General features: G+C 43.0%; 1 protein-coding gene across 5 annotated transcripts; it reads left to right on the forward strand.

The window, feature by feature from the left end:
- The first annotated feature begins 6,751 nt into the window (after positions 1-6,751).
- LOC491957 (doublesex- and mab-3-related transcription factor C2) lies at positions 6,752-13,459 on the forward strand. 5 transcript variants are annotated; one of them, XM_038587729.1, is made up of 6 exons: positions 6,752-7,707; positions 9,371-9,589; positions 9,696-9,853; positions 10,531-10,667; positions 11,831-11,975; positions 12,952-13,458. In XM_038587729.1, exons 2-6 carry the CDS (start codon positions 9,375-9,377, stop codon positions 13,062-13,064), a joined length of 768 nt encoding a protein of 255 aa, XP_038443657.1. In that variant the 5' UTR covers positions 6,752-7,707; positions 9,371-9,374; the 3' UTR covers positions 13,065-13,458. The 5 variants fall into 5 exon arrangements, with proteins under 5 accessions (XP_038443657.1, XP_038443655.1, XP_038443654.1 ...); XM_038587726.1 differs by lacking the exon at positions 6,752-7,707 and adding an exon at positions 7,726-8,094; XM_038587730.1 differs by lacking the exon at positions 6,752-7,707 and adding an exon at positions 8,142-8,540 and having other exon boundaries at positions 12,952-13,459.
- Positions 13,460-14,721: the final 1,262 nt, after the last annotated feature.

A 14,721-nucleotide genomic window follows, 5' to 3' on the forward strand; every position in this document is an offset into this window, starting at 1 on the left:
ATCTGTACTAAAGTGTGTACATAACAGAACAACTTGCTACAATACAAAAAGTTCATAGATATTTCGACCTTGGAACTTTTTAAGGAATTGAAAATTTTTCAAAAGCACCTTTCATTTTTTTTTGCTATAGAACTAGGCATTTCTCTATTGATGAGCATTTACATTGTTTGTTTCCAGGTTTGAGCTTTTGAAAACACTACTTCAAGGAATTTGTTTATATGTCTTGTGAATACATACAGGTGTTTTGAAAACAGGCATTTAAAATTTTGATATAACCAAAAAGCCATTTAAATTACTTGTACCAACCAGTAGTGAATGAATCTCCACTTCCTCCATTATTACCAATACTTGATATTATTAGATTTTAATTTTGAGCAATCCAATGGGTACAAAATGGTATCTTTAAGTCTTGTTTACCTGAATACTAATGTCATTAAGCATCTTTTTATGTTTAATTTAATTTATATTTTATTATATTATGTTTAGTTTATTTCTTCTTTAGATACTTAGTCATTTCTCTATTGGGCTGCTTTTCTTATTGATTTACAGGAATTTAAAAAAATATATGTATTTTGCATTTTAGCTTTTCTTAAAAAGAAATCTAAAAGAGATATTGTACTTGTTTTCCCATAAGTAGTTTGTCTATTTGCAATTTTATGGTGTTTTATTTTTTATTTTTTAATGAAGTCAAATTTATGAGTCTTTTCACTTTTGTCTTATTTTAGAAGGCCTTTCTAGGAGGTTGAATGGTGAGTCCCCAAAAGATATGTCCACCCAGAACTTGTGAATGTGACCTTATTTGGAAAAGGGCTTCTGTAGATGTAATTAAGGTTCTGGAGATGAGATCCTGTTGGATTTCCTACTGGCTCCTAAATCCAATGACAAGTGTCCTCATAAGAATAGGGCTGTAGATGTAATTAAGGTTCTGGAGATGAGATCCTGTTGGATTTCCTACTGGCTCCTAAATCCAATGACAAGTGTCCTCATAAGAATAGGGAGGAATGGGGATCCCTGGGTGGCGCAGCGGTTTGGCGCCTGCCTTTGGCCCAGGGCGCGATCTTGGAGACCCGGGATCGAATCCCACGTCGGGCTCCCGGTGCATGGAGCCTGCTTCTCCCTCTGCCTGTGTCTCTGCCTCTCTCTCTCTCTGTGTGTGTGACTATCATAAATAAAAAATTAAAAAAAAAGAATTAAAAGAAAAGAAAAGGGAGGAACGCCTAGGTGGCTCAGAGGTTGGGCGCTTGCCTTCAGCTCAGGTCATGATCCCGGGATCCGGGATCGAGTTCCGCATCAGGCTCCCTGCAAGGAGCCTGCTTCTCCCTCTGCCTGTGTCTCTGCCTCTCTCTCTCTTAGTCCTTGTCTCTCATGAATAAATAAATACATCATTTTAAAAAAAGAAAAGGGAAAGATACATAAGAAGGAGAAGGCAATGTGAAGACAGAGCCAGAGATGGAAGTGATGTATTTATAAGCCAAGGAATGCCAAAGATTGCTAGCAACCACAAGAAGCTAGGGGAGAAACATAGAACAGATTCTCCCTTAGAGCTTCTGGGAGGAACCAACTCTACTGACACCTTGATATTGGACTTCTGACTTCCAGAATGTGAGAAAATACATTTCTGTTGTTTTAAGTCGCCCAGTTTGTGGTAATTTTTAGTGGCATCCCTAAAAAACTAATAAAGCCTTTCTGTCCCTAAGATCATTAACACATTATCAAGTTTTCTAATACTTTGTTTTCCTTTTTTATCTATAACTCTTTTAATTCCTAATTGTTTTTTATAAGTGGATTTTGATAGAAATTTAACTTAGGGGATCCCTGGGTGGCGCAGCGGTTTGGCGCCTGCCTTTGGCCCAGGGCGCGATCCTGGAGACCCGGGATCGAATCCCACGTCGGGCTCCCGGTGCATGGAGCCTGCTTCTCCCTCTGCCTGTGTCTCTGCCTCTCTCTCTCTCTCTCTGTGACTATCATAAATAAATAAAAATTAAAAAAAAAAAAAAAAGAAATTTAACTTAGTATTTTCCTAAATGGTTAGCCACTTAATGAGTTATTCTTTTCCTATTGTATTGAAATGCTACTTTGATTATACACATGGGCCTGTTTCTGGATCACTAGTCTTTTCCTTTAATCTATTTTTCCATTCCTTCATCAATATTGCAGTGCCTTGGCCATTATCAATCTTTAATCTTTCATATGAACTTTAGAATTATTTGGTCAGGTTTGAAGGAAATCCTGATTTTTATTGTAATTGCATTAAATTTATAGATTTGTTTGGGAAGAATGGACATATTGATAGTATAAATACTATCAAATACTTTCCTGTCTACAAATAATGTATATTTATTCAGGACTTCTTTTATTTCTTTTAGTAAACTTTATAGTTTTCTCCATGAAGGCTGTGCCCTTTTTGTTTGTAAGGGGGTTTTTTTTGTAAGTTTAATGCCTAGTACTTTGTAGTTTCTGCTGCTATTAAGATTTCTTCCTGATATTACATTTTAATTAGTTATTATGTATAGGAAAATATGTTTGTATGTTTATCTTATATCCACTTTTCGTGTTAACTCACTAGATGTTTGAAAGTGATATTTTGGATTTTCTAGAGTGGTAGCATATCATTTGCAAATAGTAACAGTTGTGTCTTTACCTTCCAAATCTTTAGAACACTTACAGTGGAGATACTGGTTATACTTTCTTGTTCCTGACTTTATATTTTTTAAGATTTTTATTTATTTATTTGACAAAGAGAGAGAAAGAGAAAGAGCACAAGCAGGGGGAGTGGCAAGCAGAGGGAGAGGGAGAAACAGGCTCCCCATCTAGTAGGGAGCTGGCTGCCGGGTTTGGGGTGGGGGTGGGGGGATGGGGGGCTCCATCCCAGGACTCTGGGATCACTCCCTGAGCTGAAGGCAGCCACATAACTGACTGAGCCACCCAGGCGCCCCTTGTTCTTGACTTTAATAGATTGGTTCTAATGTTTCTAATGTTTCATATTAAATATGTCTTCAGTAGGTTTCTAGAAGATAACATTTATTACATTAAAATAATTTCTTTTTCTCTTTGGCTTCCTAAAGCTTTAATATTAATAGTATTATGAATGAATATTGAATTTTATTGAATGATATTCCTGCATGTATTGAAAATAATCATTTGTTTATTCCTTTACTTGGTTAGTGTGTGAATTATATTGCTAGGTTTCCTTATGGTGAACCATATTTTTATTGCTAAGATAAAGCACACTTGGTTAAGATGGATTCCCCTTTTAATATGCACTAGATTCAATTCACTAATTTTATTTAGGATTTTTTCATTTTAATTTTTACATTATATTGGCCTATATTATTTTTTATGGAGTCCTTGTTTGATTTTAATATTAAGGTTATACTTGCTTGTGAAATAAGTTTGGAATTTCCCCTTCTTTTCTATTTTCTAAAGTTGTTTATATGAAATGAAAATTTTGTGTTCCGTGAAGTATTGATAGAACTCTCTCACCTGGTGTCTTTTGGGAATAGGTAGATTTTTGAAAACTATTTCAATTCCATTATACAGATTTTCAATTCTTCTTTGGTCACTTTGTTTATTAATGTTTCCATAGAAGCCTGCCAATTTAATTCAGGTCAGGGTTTCTTAATATTTGCACTATTGACATTTTGTACTTGATGATTTTTTGTTGTGGAGGCTGTCCTGCACCTGTAGGATGTTTAGCATCATTCTTGGCCTCTATCAACTAGATGTCCATGGTACCGTCCTCCCCATCCCTAGATGTAATAGCCAGTCTCCAGATCTTGCCAAATATCCTTTGGGGGTCGGAATTTATTTGTATAAAGTTGTGCAAAGCTGCTTATAACTTTTAAGTCTCCTCAGAATCTGATTATGTCATCCTTTGTACTCCTGACATAGTTTCTTTGTGACTTCTCTCTTTTTTGTAGAATGAACCTGCCCAAAAGTTTGTCTATTTTATTAGTCTTTCCCAGAGCCAGCTTTTAGCTTTATTATTGATTATATATTTATTTTATATTCCTTTGTGACTTAAGAAATGAAAAATTCAATTTCTAATTATTGATAGTATATAAACAATAAAATTCATTTTTCATATCTTGAGTATGTATTCTGTAATCTTGCTAATTTTGCCTCTTAGTCATTTTAGTTTGTTTTGTAGATTCCTTTGGATTTTCTACATAGATAAACATGGTGTCTGTGAATAGAAACATTTTTATTTTTCTTTCCAATCTGAGTGCATTTTATTTCTTTCCTCTAAGCTTTATTGAGATACACTTAACATATAACATTGTGTAAGCTGAAGTTGTACAACCTGTTGATTTGATATATATTGCAATGGATACATGCAATATAGCAAACATGTTAGCTAACACCTTCATCACCTCAGATAATTATAATTTCATTTTTGTAATGAGAATATTTACGATGTACCCTCTCAGCAACTTTTAAGTGTATAATATAGTATGGTTAACTATAATCAAAATGCTATGCATTACATCTCCAGAAGTAATACATTTTCTAAGTGGAGCATGGTATCCTTAGAACAACATCTCCCCATTTTCCCCAACTTCCATTCTGGTAACCACATTCTGGTTACCACATTCTACTCTCTGTTTCTACAATTCAGCTTTTTTAGACTTCAGATATGAGCAATAACATACAGTATATTTGTATATGTCTCATAAACAAATAGGTTCAGTGATCAATAAAGTTGAAAACAAAAAATAATAGGGAAAATCAATGAAACAAAAATCTGGTTCTTTGAAAACATCCATAAAACTTACGAACCTCTAACAACACTGACAAAATTAACCTTCAATGATTCACTGCATTTGCACATATTTACTGAATGACATTAATAATTATATCCATAATTGACATATAGTCTACTTTAGGAACTTAAGTATCCATCGTCTCAATATTGTTCACACAGTGGGAAGATGAGTAAGAGAAACATTGGGCTCTTGCTTTAAAACAACAATGAAATTTGATTTCCAGCATAACAGCTAGATTGTTCTCCTTCATGACAGAAACTATTTTTTTGTAATATCTCCTGATATTAGCTCAAATTCTATTGTAAGTGATAGAACGGATTCCACAATATCTGTGCCATGAGTTCAATTTTTAGTTTTTATTTATTATTTTTAAAAGATTTTGTTTATTCATGAGAATACACAGAGAGGAGACAGAGAGAGAGAGAGAGAGAGAGAGAGAGAGGCAGAGACACAGGCAGAGGGAGAATCAGGCTCCATGCAGGGAGCCTAACGTGGGACTTGATCCCAGGTCTCTAGGATCACGCCCTGGGCTGAAGGCAGCGCCAAACCACGGAGCCACCCGGGCTGCCCGAGTTCAATTTTTTAAAGCTACAAATATGGCTTTGCTAATTGGAAAGCCTTTGGAGACAAAATGTACCTGAATTATCAATTGGCCAGGGTCTCATGTCTCATAACTCGAGTGTGGTAAAAATAAGTTATTTGACTTTTTTCAGATTTTGAATCAATTCTTTGTTCATATTGTCAGAAAGGTCTTGTATTATATAGACTTAGTTGAAGATCTTCTGCTTTGTGTAAAATATAATATATGGTGTCATAATTTTCTGATATACATTCTGTAACTGAAATAAAGTTTTTAAATTTATATTTCTTAGCATATGTCCATCTAAAATGTTTGCGCGTGTGTGTGTGTGTGTGTGTGTGTGTGAGCAAGCCATTTTTATAGCTGACCAAATTTAAAACTCAGATTCTATTAACAGTTGTTAAAAATTTTGTTGTTTTTGTTGTTAATTTCAGTCACTGGATTTTGTCATTATGTTTGGACTGTTAGAGAACTTCTTATCAAATTCATTTTCAATTTGTTTACCTTTCTCTTGATATTGTCCACTTTGTTCCCTTTATATTTCTTTGAACACAACAAACAAATGACTTTTCATCATTCTCTGCTGCTGCAAAAAACAACAGCAGCAACAGCAACAAGGTATTGGATGGGGGGCTGGGATGATCATCTTTATAGCAAAAGGTTTGCCAAAAAAGAAAGAAAGAAAGAAAGAAAGAAAGAAAGAAAGAAAGGAAGGAAGGAAGGAAGGAAGGAAGGAAGGAAGGAAGAAAGAAAGAAAGAAAGAAAGAAAGAAAGAAAGAAAGAAAGAAAGAAAGAAAAAGAAATGATAGTAATAGCAAGGCTGGTTTAAAATAAAAAAAAAAACTAAGAAAACTATAGCTGGAAGGGGGCATGAGAGAGATTTTGTTGCCAATATATTCTGTTTGCTTGTCCTCGGTGTTAACTGAACGTTTATGTTTAATTTTTGAAAACTCATAAAGATACACGTTTATGATTTTTACTTTTGTGATTAGAACCTGCATTAAAGATTTTGAAAAAAGCATCAACAAACAACAGCCACTATCAACACACTAAACAAATAGAATCTTGATCATTTCAAGAGACACAAAAAAGATACAGAGAGAGAGAGAGAGAGACAGAAAGATAGGCAGAGGGAGAAGCAGGCTTCATGCAGGGAGCCTCACGTGGGACTCGATCCAGGGTCTCCAGGATCACGCCCTGGGCAGCAGGCGGCGCTAAACCGCTGCGCCACTGGGGCTGCCTCTATCCATGATTTTTGAAACAAACTCGTTAAGCTGGAAATATAGGGAAGCTCCTTAATTGTATAAAGGGAAAGAAAAAAGAAAAGAGAAAGAAAGGAAGGAAGGAGAAAGGAAAGAGAGAAAGGAAGAAGAAAGGAGAAGAAAGAAAGGAGAGAGGAAGGGAGGGAGAAAAAAAAAACAGTGAAACAGCAAACATATTTTATTATGGAAATGTTGGCAGCATTCTATTTAATACGAGGGAAAACTCAGGTCCAATTTCGTCATGTCTCTTCAGCCTTGTGTGGAGGCCCGAGCTAGCCGGTAGAGGCTTGAGAAACCTGTACATTGATTACTGTGCTTCTGTAACTCACAGATTCGTGAAAAACAGCAGAATGTCTAAAGACAAATTATTAGATATCGCAGAGTATTTAGCAGGGTGGCTGACTTTAAGGTCGATATAGTTTTTAAACAGTCAAATGGATTCCTATAAGTTAGATACAATCAGAAAATGCCATTTTAAACAGGTATCAAGTACAAGAGCAACAACACTCTAGAATATCTTGGGATAAATGCAAGAAAGGATGTACAAGATCTGAATGTACAAAAGATAAAACTAAACACTAAACTGAAAGGTTAAAACGTTAAGGAAAACCTACCTAACTGGAGAGACATGCCATGTTGGTGACTAGGAGGGCTGGGTGTCCTGAAGATAGTCAATTGTCCCCTAGCTCATCCACAGATTTAAAGAAAATGCAACCCCAAACCGTTACAAATGAGCTTTCAAGGAACGTGGCATGCTGATTCTGACGTTTATACTGGAAGGGAAGAATAAGGAAGATATGCTTGAAGATTACGAATAAGATGTGGGGACTTGCCCAACCATAGATCAGGATGTCATATCAAGAGGTAAAAACTAAGATGGTGTAGTACTGGCACAGTTATAGACAAATTTATCTGTGGAACAGAAGAGGGAGCTCAGACACGGAGACACGCAAAGATGGAACAAAATGACTCAGGCACCGCCAAATGTACCCTGGGGGTACAGAATCCCCCCACACCACCCGGGACCCCGCCGCCCATTGACAATCCCTGACAGGGGAGTATGGATGAATCTTAAAAACACACGGTGAATTTTGTAAAGGTAAGTTACAGAATACCAAGGACATGAGTTAAATATGCACGCACATGTAATATTTCACATCCAAAGAGAGAAAAGCCTGCCAGCCTGTGTCTGGGAAGCACAAAGTTTCACTTCACTTCACGAGTTAGAGTCTGGTTTGGTAAAGCCGCCACACCAAGGCAAGAGGAGAGGGGGCGGGACTTTGTTGGATGAGCTTCGATGGAACTCAAAGCTCATTGGTCGCTGGCCTCAGCTTGGGAGGTGGAAGGCAGCGCTGGAAGCTCATTGGCCTTTGTGGGAAGGGCGGGAAAGAGAGAGAGAGAGAGAGAGAGTGAGAGCGAGAGACAGCTGGGTCCTCCTTCCCACCTCTTGTCCCTGCTGTTGGATTCTGATCTATGGGAAGCTGAGGTAACATTACCTCAGCTGGCATTAGGAATCGGACCCTCGACCCTTCGACCCTCGTTCTCCACACACCTTCTTTCACCCCTCCGTCCTTTCCTCTATTCCTCCCTCCCTCCTGCTTGGGATGACCAACTGTGTCTCTTCTCCTCCACCTCAGTGGGGTACCTCCGCCAGCTCCTGATATACCTCGCACTCTGCCCCACTCCCCGCCGCCCCCCTCACCAACCAACAACCACCAAATGCCTGTGGGAGGAAACCCTTGCCTCAGCCCCCTGACCCCTGGCCTCTGGAACCTGAGGTGGAGCTCATGTCCCTGCCTTTGATTCTGATGTGGTAGTGGCAGCGAATGATTGGGCTGCCTGAGATGCGGTGGTGCACCCCATGTGTGAGGGACCAGGAGGTGGACCATTGAAGTGTGAAGAGGAAAGAGGAGTGTGAAAGATTGCTGAGAGGTTGTTCAGGGAATACGTGGGTTTGCATGAAAGCAAAGAGGGTGTGTTGGCGGAAGAAAGCAATTAGTGCAGTGAGGAGTTGGCTGTTGACTAGATCAGGGTCTGGCATTGGATAGGGGGCTCAACGAGGATCTGGTCACTAAATACTGGAAGGGATGAATAAAAATAATTATTGAAAGAGGGGCTTGGGATCCAGCATCATAATATAATTTCGTGGTGCGCAAAGGGGGTGTCAGCTTAAAGGGGGTGTGTGTGAGAAAATAATTAAGATTACGGTAGGGTGCAAGAAGAGAGTCCGAATGAGGTGTGAGAGGAAAGTTGAATGTAGGACATACATGAGACTAATAATAGAATTCAGGGGGGAGGGGGGCTAGGGGGGCTAGGGCTAGAATCATGAGTAGGGAGTGAATGAATGCAGGAGGTCAGGAAGACAATTGCGGAGGTGGAGACCAGGAAAAATAGTGCAGTATGGCTGAGTACAGGATGATACACGGGAAGGGGAGGGCAGTAATTGTTGAAGGGGGCACAAGAGTGCATGAGTATGCCTGAACATGGGGTCTATGTAGAGTGAAGGAAAGCAACGAGAATAATGATTGGATTGAAAGTTTACAGGAACCATGCCAAGAGTTTCTTGGAATGAGACTGTGTGTGAGTGGGGCTTCCTGGGAAGGAGGCTCTGTGAGCAAGAAGGGTGGATGGGATCTGATTTCAGCGGTGAGCTGGGTGAAGGAGAAAGCCAGGCACCTCAGGTGGGGTTTTCAAAGGGCAGAGGAAGTACGTTGAGGGTAAGGGGATCATGTAGCCATCCTGACCTCCGCTCCTGGCCCTAGAACCATGGATCCCAATGAGATGCCTGCTGTGCCCTGCTGCCCCTCAGACTCCCCCACTGGTCTTGAGACCGGAGCCCCATGGGGGATTGAACTTGGCCCCAAAAGAGCTGTAAGTCGCTGTGTCCACTGCTACAACCACGGCTTCACTGAGCAAATCAAGGACCAGGAGCACTTCTGCCCCTTCCAGGCCTGCGATTGTCACAAGTGTGCCTTTTTCTCGTGAGTATGGTGTCTGACAAAGGGTGTGTGTGTGTGTGGGGGGGGGGTGGGTGCGTGGGCCTCCTCTAAATGTGACTGACTGTAGGCCTGCAATTCCCCACTTTAGGGAGCACCGCAGTGTCTTGCCTGCTGAGAGTGCCTTGAACAAGGAGCAGGGGGCACACCTAAAGAGGCATCTGGCTCAAGGACTGACAAGGAGTGGGGCCTCCCTTCCCAAAGCTCACGGCCATGTCACAAAGTTGACCATTCAAGCAGGAGTCATCAGTGAGTGTCTCTGGCCAGGGAGAACATCTGAGTTTGGGGTTAGGGATCATTGAGCAGTTCTGTCACCAGTCCTACTACCCAATTTTGATGTCGCCTTGGCAAGTTACTCCTCGGTCCTTTAGCTGTCCCACCTATAAAACTTCATCAATATTAGTTACCAAGTGTGGGTGCGAAGGAGAGAATGGGGGGTGGGGTGGTCTAAATGGTCCATCTAAATGAGATGAGACCTCAGACTGGGGGTGAGGAAGAGTGGGGTGGGGTCAGGGGGAAAGGCTCACCTAAAGTGTCCCCAGCTTCCCACAGCTGGGAAGGAGAACCTCATGTCCCAGCTTGAGGCCCACCGCTGTGCAGCCCCCGGGGAGGTAAGGAGAGTCTGGGGCCTGTGGGGGAGGTTCCCATCTCACCCACTGCCCAGACTCTTCTCTGTGTCCTGAAGACAGGGGTTCCCTCCCTAACCCTACTGCAGCTTGCCGTGTGACCTTGGGAAAATACCATTTCTGCTCTCTGGGCCTCGGTTCCTCAGGTGGAAAATAAAGAGTGGGAACTGGCTGGTCTTCCAGGTCTTCTCAGCCCTGACATTCTGGGCTCCTATCCTCATCCCAGAACATACCCATACATATGTCCTCTCCGTGGCCGGCCTGGTGCCTGACTCCACCCTGTGCTCTCTGCTCCTGCAGGCAAGCACCCAAGGAGCTCTGCTGACTGGTCAGGCCCCAAAACCTTTGTCTCCATCTTGGACTCCAGCAGCCTTGAGGATGCAACTAACAATTTCTGTTTCGAGGAAGACCCACAGGATCCCTGCCCTGCGCAGCCTGTGAGTAAAGTGAGAAGGGACATGGAGCTAGTTGTATATTATGTTATTGTGTGCCCAGCCTTTGTGCTTGATGTTGTGGGAGAGAGAAGGAAGGAGTGGAGGAGGCAGCCAATGAGGAGGAGAAGGAGGGGGAGGAGAGGAGCAGGACAAGAAGTGGCAGGGGGAGGAGGAGGGGCGTGTGGAGATGGCAGCATATCGGACTAGCGGGCACGGGCAGGGCTCTCCCAGCCTTGCCATTGCCTATTCGTGAGGCTTATGACAAGTGACATTACACTTCCCAGCCTCCCTTTCCCTAGCGGTGTACTGATAGGGACAATATCCTACACCTATAGCACTGACAAGAGGACTAAGCCAAGGCGTGCCACCATAGCAGGACTTCAACTAATGGAGGCTATTATTCCACATGAAACACATTGATGGGATAGAAGGTCCTGCTGAAAGGAGGGCCACGATGGTGAGGGTCACAAGGCCCGGGGTGGGGAGTCCAGAGGTCATTAGAGAAAGCTTCCTGCCCATTAGATGAGCCAAGCTGGTCCTTCAAGTTCCATGGGGATTGGGGAATATGGAGGTGAGAACCAGTCCCTGCACAAGGGACAGCGATCACATCCCTCCAGGTGCCTTGCACATTAAAACACAGACACCTGTGATTTCCCATAATCGTCACTGTGGCCCTGGGAGTTTTGGAAATGCTGGCAGGAATTAGTGTTCCAGGAGAGATACAGAAGAAGGACATAGAAAGGGAAGGAAAACAGACCAAACAGGGGAAAGGACTTGTGCGAGCCACAACGACTAATAGCCAGCAGGCATTCAGACTCCCACATCCAGATATTGCAAAGTCCTGGCCCTGTCTCTCTCTACTGGTAGTATATGTCTGCCTGCCAGAGGGTTTAATCCTCTGGCCTCTCTTCTTGTTTCTAGATGCTCAACCCTGGTCCTCCAGCCCTGTGCCATCCTTGGCCCTGTCCTACTGCAGCCACAGATTCTGGGAAAATAGCGGGGTCCACAACCCTGGCAGGGGCCAAGCTTAGTGAATGGGAAGAGCAGATGGCCTTGGGGTGGGGGTGGGGCCTTGAGCAGAACCCGGGACTGAAGGGGCACTTGCCACATGAGGTGGGGAGGCGTGGGTTTTCGCTTCCCATCCTCTCACACCCTTTCCCTGGCAGGCTCCTGAAGCCTCTGACCAGGACTTGGTTTCTGCCTCAGAGTGGCAGCGGAAGCTGGAAGCAGCCGAGGCTCTGCTGATTCTGAGAGACTCTACCCAGGAGTCTTCTGGCTCCATCTTCCTGCTACAGCCCTGCGTGGCAGCAGGTAGCCCGGTCCTTGAAAGGAGAACGTGGAGTGGTGGGGATGGTTGGGAAATGGGAGGGCATTGTGGTAAGCAGGGCCTAACTGGGAGGTCAGAGTTGGTGGGTTGAACCTCCTTGGGCCCAGGCACCCAAGCTCCTCAGTCTGATGCTGGAGATGGCAGTTGATGGTTGCTCACTCAATCGAGCTCCGTGCTCAACAGCAAATGCCCCTAGCACCCTAGCATCAAGAAACAAGGAAACCGAGACCCCGTGAGTGGCAGGGACTTGCCCTGGGGCATGCAGCCTATCAAGTGGAACACCCAGGTCCCCTCACTCCCAGCCCAGAGCTTTCTATCCACACCCCTACAGTTCTGCTGTGGTGGGCAGGATATGCATAGGTGATGAGAGCCTAGGCTGGAGGGTGATCTGCTCTCTGATTCCAGTCTCCATGTGGAGCCTGGATGCCTTTACACTTCCCTTGTGTTTTGTGGCTAAATTTCATTGATGAGCCTGGAGAGGAAGGAACAGAGGAAGTCTGAGGAGAGGTAGATGCCTGAGAAGGCTGAGAGGGAAGGATGGTCATTCCTAGACGAAAATGTTGGATGGGGTATGGTGCACGAGTGAAGCAGCAACCTGAGTGAAGGAGGAACTGCTGGAACAGAAGGGGGCGAAGCCGGAGAGGCTGCCAATCACAGAGGTCTGGAATGCCAGGCTTAGGGGCTAGACCAGAAACTGTGCGTGGTGAGGAGGCAGGGAATGTGTGAGCTAGGGAGGAGTATATTCAAAGATATTGGGCTCAACAGAAAGAAATGTGGTGGCTCTGATGGAGGGACTGGAGGAGGCAAGACCTGAGATGAGCAAATCAGCGAGGAAGAGTTCTGTGCTGTAGTCTGTAAGTCCAGGTGACAAAGCCTAGATTGGGTGGAACAAAAAAGAGGGGGGAGCCAGGAGAGGAAATGGATCTGACCTGGCTCTGATGCCTTCCTTTCTATCTGCAGCTCCTGCTGGAGATACAGGACTCCAGCCTCCTAGCCCCTCTCTGAGACCCAGGCCAGCCACCACTATTTCTCTGCCTATTGGACATCTGGGGTGCATCTCCCTCTTGAGCTAGAAGCCCAGAAGAGAAGGCCTCACTAGAGTACTGCTTATTTATGCATTTGCAAAGTGTTTAATGTCCAGTATGCTTAACATGTTTTTTTTTTTTAACCTGCAGGTTCTTTTACAGGCTTTTTCAGGCCCTTTTTATTATAGGGGGCAATTTTTGGCTGAGGGTGGATATTCTTGTACCGCCATCCCTTACTGCCTTGGATTCTGGGGCCTTTTTATGTCTCTTAGAAAAACATGGTTGTGCGACTGAAGCTGATCATTCTCTCAATAGGGTTCTGTGAAAGGTCATTTGTTCATATCCAAGAGTTTTCATTTGACTTGTGATCGCAAACATAGCCGTGCGCTTATGTATGTATCCATGCTTGTCAAAATACAAGGACGTTTTCATTCTGTGTCTAGGATTATGTGTGTGAACAAATAATAAACCCTTATTGTTGTACGGCAGTGAGATATAGGTGTTGTTTTTTACCACAGTATAATGTAGACCATCGTGACTCTGACGGACTTCTTCAATTTATATTCCAAAGTGAGAACCCCCATACTCAATAACTGGGATTTCTTTTTTTTTAATGTTTTTTTTTATTGGAGTTCAAATTGCCAACATATAGCATAACACCCAGTGCTCATCCCATCACGTACCCCCCCGTGCCCATCACCCAGTCACCCCAACCCCCGCCCACCTCCTTGCCCACCACCTCTTGACCGTTTCCCATAATTAAGTGTCTCATATTCTGTCACCCTCACCGATATTTCCCACTCATTTTACCTACTTCCCCCTTTATTCCGTTTCACTATTTTTTATATTCCCCAAATGAATGAGAACATATAATGTTTGTCCTTCTCTGATTGACTTATTTCACTCAGCATAATACCCTCCAGTTCCATCTACGTCGAAGCAAATGGTGGGTATTTGTCGTTTCTAATGGCTGAGTAATATTCCATTGTATACATAGACCACATCTTCTTTATCCATTCAACTTTCGATGGACACCGAGGCTCCTTCCACAGTTTGGCTATTGTAGACATTGCTGCTATAAACGTTGGGGTGCAGGTGTCCTGCCATTTCACTGCATCTGTGTCTTTGGAGTAAATCCCCAGCAGTGCAATGGCTGGGTCGTAGGGCAGATCTATTTTGAACTCTTTGAGGAACCTCCACACAGTTTTCCAGAGTGGCTGCACCAGTTCACATTCCCATCAACAGTGCAAGAGGGTTCCTCTTTCTCCACATCCTCTCCAACATTCGTTTGTTTCCTTTCTTGTTAATTTTCCCCATTCTCACTGATGTGAGGCGGTATCGCATTGTGGTTTTGATTTGTACTTCCCTAATGGCAAGGGATGTGGAGCATTTTCTCATGTGCTTCTTGGCCGTGTCTATGTCTTCTTTGGTGAAATTTCTGTTCATGTCTTTTGCCCATTTCATGATTGGATTGTTTGTTTCTTTGCTGTTGAGTTTAATAAGTTCTTTATAGGTCTTGGAAACTAGCCCTTTATCTGATAGGTCATTTGCAAATATCTTCTCCCATTCTGTAGGTTGTCTTTTAATTTTATGGACTGTTTCCTTTGCTGTGCAGAAGCCTTTTACCTTGATAGAGTTCCAATAATTCGTTTTTGCTTTTGCTTCTCTTGCCTTCATGGATGTATCTTGCAAGAAGTTACTGTGG

The sequence above is a fragment of the Canis lupus genome, chromosome X, assembly GCF_011100685.1.
Source record: "Canis lupus familiaris isolate Mischka breed German Shepherd chromosome X, alternate assembly UU_Cfam_GSD_1.0, whole genome shotgun sequence".
In the NCBI taxonomy this organism is placed as follows: Eukaryota; Metazoa; Chordata; class Mammalia; order Carnivora; family Canidae; genus Canis; species Canis lupus.

What these genes read in the sequence shown, in the direction of transcription:
- LOC491957 (XM_038587726.1), top strand. Translation starts at nt 7,742, where the DNA reads ATGCACGCACATGTAATATTTCACATCCAAAGAGAGAAAAGCCTGCCA. An exon ending in CACAAGTGTGCCTTTTTCTC is followed by an intron (nt 9,590 to 9,695) that starts GTGAGTATGGTG and finishes TCCCCACTTTAG; the next exon opens with GGAGCACCGCAGTGTCTTGC. An exon ending in ATCCCTGCCCTGCGCAGCCT is followed by an intron (nt 10,668 to 11,830) that starts GTGAGTAAAGTG and finishes TTTCCCTGGCAG; the next exon opens with GCTCCTGAAGCCTCTGACCA.